The 8227-nt window shown below is 33.6% G+C and overlaps 2 protein-coding genes across 7 annotated transcripts; both read left to right on the top strand.

Annotated features, from left to right (window-relative positions):
• Nucleotides 1–1382: 1382 nt before the first annotated feature.
• Nucleotides 1383–4256, top strand: EDA39 (calmodulin-binding family protein). Of its 6 annotated transcripts, none has more exons than NM_001342196.1 (9): nt 1383–1567; nt 1664–2128; nt 2217–2331; nt 2437–2502; nt 2617–2705; nt 2794–2881; nt 2978–3208; nt 3294–3395; nt 3486–4256. In NM_001342196.1, exons 1-9 carry the CDS (start codon nt 1407–1409, stop codon nt 3849–3851), a joined length of 1683 nt encoding a protein of 560 aa, NP_001328068.1. In that variant the 5' UTR covers nt 1383–1406; the 3' UTR covers nt 3852–4256. The 6 variants fall into 6 exon arrangements, with proteins under 6 accessions (NP_001328068.1, NP_974673.2, NP_001119107.1 ...); NM_202944.3 differs by having other exon boundaries at nt 1429–1567; nt 3486–4139; NM_001125635.2 differs by having other exon boundaries at nt 1429–1567; nt 2978–3395; nt 3486–4139.
• A 2705-nt stretch (nt 4257–6961) lies between these two features.
• On the top strand, nt 6962–8227 carry AT4G33040 (Thioredoxin superfamily protein). The gene has a single exon (NM_119458.4). The coding sequence runs from the start codon at nt 7242–7244 to the stop codon at nt 7674–7676; it is 435 nt and encodes a 144-aa protein (NP_195030.1). The 5' UTR covers nt 6962–7241; the 3' UTR covers nt 7677–8227.

Here is an 8227-nt window from a genome sequence, read left to right as displayed (position 1 = left end):
ATAAAGCACGAGGCCCAATTCAACAATCTAAGCCCAGCCCATTAACTTAAAATCTGTAAGTATTTCCGATGATTTGTTTTTCATTTTATTTTTTTCCAGATTTGGTAGAATAGAACCGTAGAAGTATTTCCTGGAAACATCCCATGCATCTCTATCACTACGTGGAAGATCAGAAATTAAAGAAAGTCTTCGAGCTAGAGTTGAGTGGTACTCCAATCTTTGTACTTTTATCTTTCAAAGTCTCCAATTTCAGAACTACTATAGCTTCGAGGAAAGTCAATGGTAAAATTTTGGAAGTTTATTTTCTACAATTCTATAAATTTTGGACGTACGTACGACATATTCCATGTAAATAAAACGAGTTGAACATGTTCATATCGATGAAGACATATAAAACCCAAAAGTAACCCTTATCACTCCTTAACAAAATAAAATTTTGTCTATCGTGTGAACTTGTATGACTTGAATTATCAATTGAAACTTTAAAGATATAAAATTTCAGTAGAAATAGAAATTCTTTTACAATTTTAAATGTATATGTTATGTTTGACCATTTGTAGGATAATGTATTCAATAGTCTCATAAACTATACTTTGGAACAAATAAAACTGCGTCTGAACGTTAATGATAGACAGGTTTTTGACAAAAGAAATAACACGATTTGATTTTTAGTATTTCTAAGATAGAAAATACATGTTTATATTGGACAATTCGCAAATTGACAACTTGACGTATTTCTTTGAACCGTTTGACTTTTTGATGAATTAAACCCTAGTTCAATTCTTTCATAATCCTCTTCTTGGATATAGACCTTGTGTAAGGATTTGAGAGAATTTTGTTTTCAAATGTAAAAGTAAACCCGTTGAGTAACTCTGAAATAGCAGATAATTTTATAGCAACCATACATGTCTACATGCCGAAGATTTAATTTGTCAACACAAGTGCATACAAAGTTTTCAAATGTAAAACGTTTATGCTCCTCGCAAATTTTGACATTCGTGTCATCGTGTGTAATAATTCTACATGAACCATTGTGTGACCTAAACTTCACCGTTAGATAATTAATACGTAAACCCTTTAAAATTATTGTGTACTAAATATGTAGTTATTTATATAATTAAATAAGAACGACAAAATTAATGTTGGAAAAAGATTATGTGAATTGTCCTTATCTCAATAACTTCCATGAACTTACCTTCGTTAGCCTCCATCTCTTATGGCTCCCCACATACTCTGTCTCCTAGTTAGCCTCCTCTCACTATTTTGTCTCTTTTGGTAATATTCAACAATTCAAACACGCCAACTTTGAATATTCCGTAATATTTTTTCCATATTCAACAATTTTGCAAAAACGAAGACTTCTTACTCTCTCAATAGTCTTCAACTGCCTACCCTTACTTATATTTATGTTAAGATCTCTTAGTCATCATTATATTCATATCCCTAGTTCAGTTTTATCTCCAAAGAACAAAAATCATTCTTTTATTCTTTATTCTTTCAAGCTTCTCTGTTTCTTGTCTAAACAAACACCAAGGAACGTTTGTTTTGTGTTTGATACCCACACAAGGTACTTTTATTTGTTAAAATGTTTGAATGAGACAAATAATTGGTTTGGTATAGCTAATTTTAATGCGACTACTGTTTGTTTAATTAATGTGTGCAGGGGATTTTCTATATTAAATATACTTTGGAATTATCCTTTCGTTATATTAGTGGTCATGGGTCTTGAAGTTGGGTCCTTATGCTTCAAACTTAAAGACGGAGGCTTGACATCAAGAACCAACAGTTTCAAGAGAGACGATACTAATAGGCACCAGAATTCTCCTAAGAGTACTATGGAGCGGTCGTTGAGTTTCAACAGCTGGGAGGTTCCTAAAGAGACCAAGACTGATTCAGATTTTGAGGTCTTGGAGACAAAGAAGTCAACGCCTAACACTTTGAATGGAAGAAACTGTGAGAGAATCCAAATCAAGAAACCTACAGTTACTCCACCAGAGCCATTTGTGTTCTTCTCTCCTAGACCTGTCACCGAGCTTGATGCAGCTGCAACTACGTTACAAAAGGTGTACAAGAGTTACAGGACCAGAAGGAACTTAGCAGATTGTGCGGTCGTTGTTGAGGAGCTCTGGTGAGTTACTTGATTCATCTTCGTCTTTTTTTTTAATGTCTTTTAAAGATGTTTACACTAACCCTTTGTATTGCTTGAAATGTTGTAGGTGGAGGACTTTGGAAGGTGCAGCTTTGGATTTGAGCTCTGTGTCTTTCTTTGGAGAAGAAAAACATGAGACCGCTGTTTCGAAATGGGCACGAGCTAGAAAACGAGCTGCTAAGGTCTGACATCAATTTATCTCTGTTTACTTATAAGTCAAGGTGTTATTAGTAGAACTCAATATCTCTCTTTCATATGAAAAACCAACGTGGGTCTCACTTTCTTAGGTTGGGAAAGGCTTATCTAAAGATGAAAAGGCTCAGAAATTAGCTCTTCAGCATTGGCTTGAAGCTGTAAGTCCCCATAACCTAAATATCTTTGTAACTTCATATCAAAGACAAGTACCCTACTTGACATCCAAAGCTATCATTGAATATACTCTAATGATCCATCTCTTGAAATTACAGATTGACCCACGTCATCGTTACGGCCACAACTTGCACTTCTATTATGATGTCTGGTCAGCGAGCAAGAGCACACAACCATTCTTTTACTGGTAAGGACTTAAATCCAGAATCCATCTTAAGATCTTCCTGTCTTTGAATGTGTTCTAAAACTCTGTTTTCACTGATTTGAAACTAAAGGTTGGATATAGGAGACGGCAAAGATGTAAATCTTGAGAAACACCCTAGAAGTGTTCTGCAAAAACAATGCATCAGATACTTAGGACCGGTGTGATTTTTTATCTGATTCGACTCGACTATACTAATTAGTTAGCTCTGCCTTGTTGATTACTCATTAACCTCTGTGTTTCTTTGAAACCTGCAGATGGAGAGAGAAGCATATGAAGTGATAGTAGAAGATGGGAGACTAATGTATAAACAGGGCATGACTCTGATCAATTCAACAGAGGAAGCCAAGTCGATTTTTGTACTTAGTACTACTAGAAACTTATACGTAGGGATTAAAAAGAAAGGTCTTTTCCAGCACTCTAGTTTCTTATCTGGAGGTGCCACAACCGCAGCAGGAAGGTTAGTCGCCCGCGATGGGATCCTTGAGGTACTTGAATAAGAAACTACCTGTCTTTGCTTCTCTTAATATGTTATGTAAACTAAAATGTCTGATTTACCTTCTGTTTCTTCAGGCTATATGGCCATATAGTGGACATTATCTCCCAACAGAAGACAACTTCAAGGAGTTCATAAGTTTCTTAGAGGAGCACAATGTTGATCTCACCAATGTTAAGGTAAGGAAATAAATATTATGAGATTAGTATTTGTGTTATTGGCATCAAGAGAATGTTTTTATTCACGAGTGTTGTTGAACTGAATTGCAGAGATGTTCTGTGAATGAGGAATATTCGTCATTCAAATCGACTGCAGATGAAGAAGAAGAAAGGAAGGAAGTCTCAGAAGAAGTTGAGATACCTTCAGAGAAAGAAGAGAGAGCGAGACCAGTGTTTGATCCTGTAAAGAGACTGTCTTGTAAATGGACAAGTGGATATGGTCCAAGAATTGGGTGTGTTAGAGATTATCCAATGGAGCTACAAGCACAAGCACTGGAGCAAGTCAGTCTGTCTCCTAGGGTTTCACCAGCTAATTCTTACGGACCAATTCCATCTCCAAGGCCTAGTCCTAAAGTGAGGGTGTCTCCACGCTTGGCATACATGGGAATCCCAAGCCCTAGGGCTGTAAAGTGTTAAAATTTAAAACACATTTTTTAAACTTGTTATCCAAGAAAGAGTGAGGTTATAAGAAGAGAAGAGAAACTAACCTCCATTTCTCTTTCTACTTTAATTCCTTTTGTATATTTCTCGAATTTGCAACATTTTGTTGTTTTGAATTTTTCTTTTGATAAATTCTCTTGTTAGATATGACTTGATTATGCTAAGTCTTATTAACCAATAAGACGTCTATCTATATTTAAAATTAAAGGTAAGAGGCCAAATAATTCAAATCACTGGGATTTGAAAGAAAGGTTACTCAAATAAGATCCTCGTACTAAGACTTTGCTTCTCGCTGACCATCAAACTTTTGCCAGAGCCTTACTTCCAAACTTGGGTCCTTGCTCCTTACTTCCAGTCTCTCTTCTCTTTCGATACACTTAAATTAGTAGTCTAGATCATCTTCTCTTCTTTTATTTTTCTTGTTTCTTATAACATTATGATAATTTTATTTACATTTCAAACTGATGCAGAGTATATACCTTATATCTTTCTTTTGAATCATGATCATTGTTTGGGGTTTTAGCGTGTTTCCAAAATCATCTTTTTGAAACAACTCTATATATTGTAAGGTATATATCATATTTGATACTGTATTAATGCCCGTGTGATATCCTGGTTTGAAATCTCCTCTACCGAAGCTTTTCTAAAATTCAAAGCAAAGCAAGACATGTAAATTTCTAGACTTAAGACTTGCATCTACATATACAATATGTAATTACAACCTCTTAACCAATAACACTAGCATATTTATTTAGCCAGTTAGGGAGAACTCTATGGGTAGGTGTAAATGGAGCTAAGTATACGATCTTTCTCAAACGCAATTCGAATCATTGACAAAGATTCGTTTTATTGTATTTTATAAGAATATGGATGGAAATGGAATCTTACATATAGAATCTTAGGACATAATGTTTTAGGTGAGACCAATATAAAAAGAATACGTCATGATCATGGTGGACATTAAAAAAAGACTCGAAGAGATATCACAACAAAAGAAAATGGATCCACCTAAGATAAAAGAGAAAACATAAATAAACTAGTTAACTAATACTTTTGTCATTACAATTAAAAATAAAGATGGGCTTACGTGAGCACATGTGGCAGACACGAAGTTGAAGACAACACCATCGACGGTACTCCTACAACCACATCTCTCTAAAGTCCGTTTCAAATTGGGCTCCATTTCGTTTATTTCCACACCCTTCATGCTTGTCCTTACTCTGTTTTGAAGTCTTTACTTAATTTTCTCCAAAATTGCTCTTCTTCATTTTTACATCATATTATAATTTTTTTCCTTAGATTTTTACTCATCAGTGGAAAACTCGAATAGTATGTGCATGGTACTTTTACTTATTGTTTTAACCAAATAATATTCAACAATACTTTTATTTATTTTCTTTTGTTATATCAAGCAATTTGATCAATAACCTCGATGAATTTGAGACTAACCTATTGTCGGTTTAAAAATAAAATAAAAACCATTGTCGTTTCTTGAATTTTCGAACACACTAGCTGATTTATCAATGTTAAGTTACTTTTTAAATATTAATATTGTATGTTGTAGAACAAAGAGAACAACAAATAAATGATGATCTTTGATCATATTGAGTGTGGTGAAGATATAACTTCAACCAATATTTTCTGAAAAAATAAATTCTTAGAATAAAGGTAATTAACTAGTAACATAATTCAGATTTTTTTTAGTTATTTCAAACATTAAAAATAAACAGCAACCTTTATTATACGGCATATATATTTGTTGTGCATTTTGATCCATGCATTTCTTTAGTTCATTAAGTTATTACCCTCTACCTTACTTTTATTTATTTATTTGGTTATTATTTTTCTAAAATTGCTCACATGAGTTTACACTTTATATTGTTGAATACTTGAATGGGAGACACATCTGCTAAAATATCCTTCAAAATATACTGGAACAAGCGGACAAAACCACCCTTCCATCCACACCCATGAGATAACTTTTTCTATTAAACTCCATGACCATATGAGTTTATTCATTTTAGATGAAAAAAATGGATTCGTAACTCTTTGTGATTATTATTCACTCGTCCTGTTGTTTTCAGGAGAACTTATCATTTAGAACTTAAATGGTGTAATTCTACTTGAAAACGAAAGTGGACTAAAATTTTTCTGAACGCCTTAATTATATGTTCATATATTTATATGTTGATATCCTAAATTTGGGAGTTTTCTTGGCGACAAAGTAGTCTCAGGCTGGGCTACGTAATGACGGAATCGCCAGCAACAGAATCTCAATATAAGAAGCCTTGGAATTGGTCCATTACTTTAATATTTTCATATAATCACATGATAACATATTTGCTTAATGCTTTGTCATAATAGCAAAAGTGTAAGCTCAAAGAATATGCAATGACCATTTTGTAGCACTTAAAAAAGTATAATCTCAAATACAGTTAAACCTAATAAAATAATAAAAATTAATTAACTAAATCCTCAAATAAAGAGAAATCTAAAAATAAAAAAATATTATAAATAAATAAATAAAGATTCTAGTTTCATTTTCTTATTCTTTCTGATATATTAAAAATGGCCAGTCACATTTTTTTGTTTCTCTCTTTGTAAAATTTATCCTTTTAATTACATTATTCGGTACTCTTACAAAAGAAGTCGCAACTACTCCCCTCTAATGCAAAACAATCAATTGTGCACCCAATATACAAGTCGGTAAATTTTTGAAAAATAACAAAATCATTCGGTAATTGCAATACTTTCAAATACATCTCCTCTAATGCATATGTTAGTAATTTATAAGAACACAAATTGAATTATTTAAATTAATGAACATTTGTATTCAAATACATCTACTCTAATGTAAAAGATAAATTCTTTACTTCTCTTAGACAAAATGTATTCTCCATACATGATGCGAGTAAGACGTCGTCCTAACTCCTATTATGCTCCAAATTGTGAATACTCTTTTTCCTTTAACTTTAGCTATTGAAAAGGTCAACATCGGCAATAAAATCTAGCGCGTGGGTATTGGAAGTTTGGAACTCCCATGCATTTAACTCATCAGAATAAATAAATTTTCTAAACTACAAAAAAAAAAAACGAAAGCAAAAGAAACACATCACGAGACAGTACTTTGTGATGTAAGCAAGCACATACACCACTCCCTTCTTCTCCTCCCCATTGTTTGTCCTTTTCTTTTTCTTTCCCCAATAATTCTCTTCTTATTTTATTGGCCCTTGTATTTATTTCCTCTATGATTCCTTCTTTTGTTTTAAACTTCTTTTTGATTCTTTCTATATATACAAATACAAAATCTCCTCTTCTTCTTGAAAAAGCTCTTTACGTTTCTCTCTCTCTCTCTAATTGCCTGCTATGATGCAAGAATTAGGCTTACAACGTTTCTCAAACGACGTCGTTCGCTTAGACCTCACTCCTCCTTCTCAAACCTCATCTACTTCTCTTTCCATCGACGAAGAGGAATCAACGGAAGCCAAGATCCGACGGCTGATATCGGAGCATCCTGTGATCATCTTCAGTAGATCTTCATGTTGCATGTGCCACGTCATGAAGAGACTCTTAGCAACGATCGGCGTAATCCCCACCGTCATCGAGCTCGATGATCACGAGGTTTCCTCTCTTCCCACGGCTCTACAAGATGAATATTCCGGTGGCGTCTCCGTCGTTGGTCCTCCGCCGGCGGTTTTCATTGGCCGTGAGTGCGTCGGAGGTCTTGAGTCCCTTGTCGCTCTTCACTTAAGTGGTCAACTTGTTCCTAAGCTTGTCCAAGTTGGAGCTCTTTGGGTATGATTGTAATTTTCATCGTCTTCTTACTTGTGTTAAAATCAATAGGCTTTTGCAGTATCAAAAGAAAACAAAAATTAGGGTTTCACTTCAATTGGTCATGAAAGCCAAATTCTGATTATCATCAGATGATCATAATTAAACACCCATGTAGAAAATGAATTATGAATAATTAAAGATGTGTAATTAGTAAATTTTATATGATTTGCTTCTTTTGATAAAGTATGAATCCATCAGCCTCATTAATGATGAATCGGATTGATTAGGACTACTAAACTATGATCTAGTTGTATATCTAATGATTGAAATTTCTTTATTCCTTTTTTCACAATATTTGACTAAGAGATTCGAACCATATACAAAATATAAGTTTATTGATAAAACGCAAGATGTTTATACCTAACGATCTAACAATTTAGCTCAGAAACCTTTTACTTGAATTGGTAATTGTTTTTCTTTTCTTTTCTTCTGATATATAGGATCTGGATATATATAATTCGTCTGAGTAGTTGTGATTTTAATCGGACTTATGAGTAATTATTTCTTTGGTAAATTAG

Source organism: Arabidopsis thaliana, chromosome 4 (assembly GCF_000001735.4).
Source record: "Arabidopsis thaliana chromosome 4, partial sequence".
Lineage (NCBI taxonomy): Eukaryota > Viridiplantae > Streptophyta > Magnoliopsida > Brassicales > Brassicaceae > Arabidopsis > Arabidopsis thaliana.
Note: the sequence above shows the minus strand (reverse complement) of the source record. Positions and strands in the feature narration are given on the sequence as shown.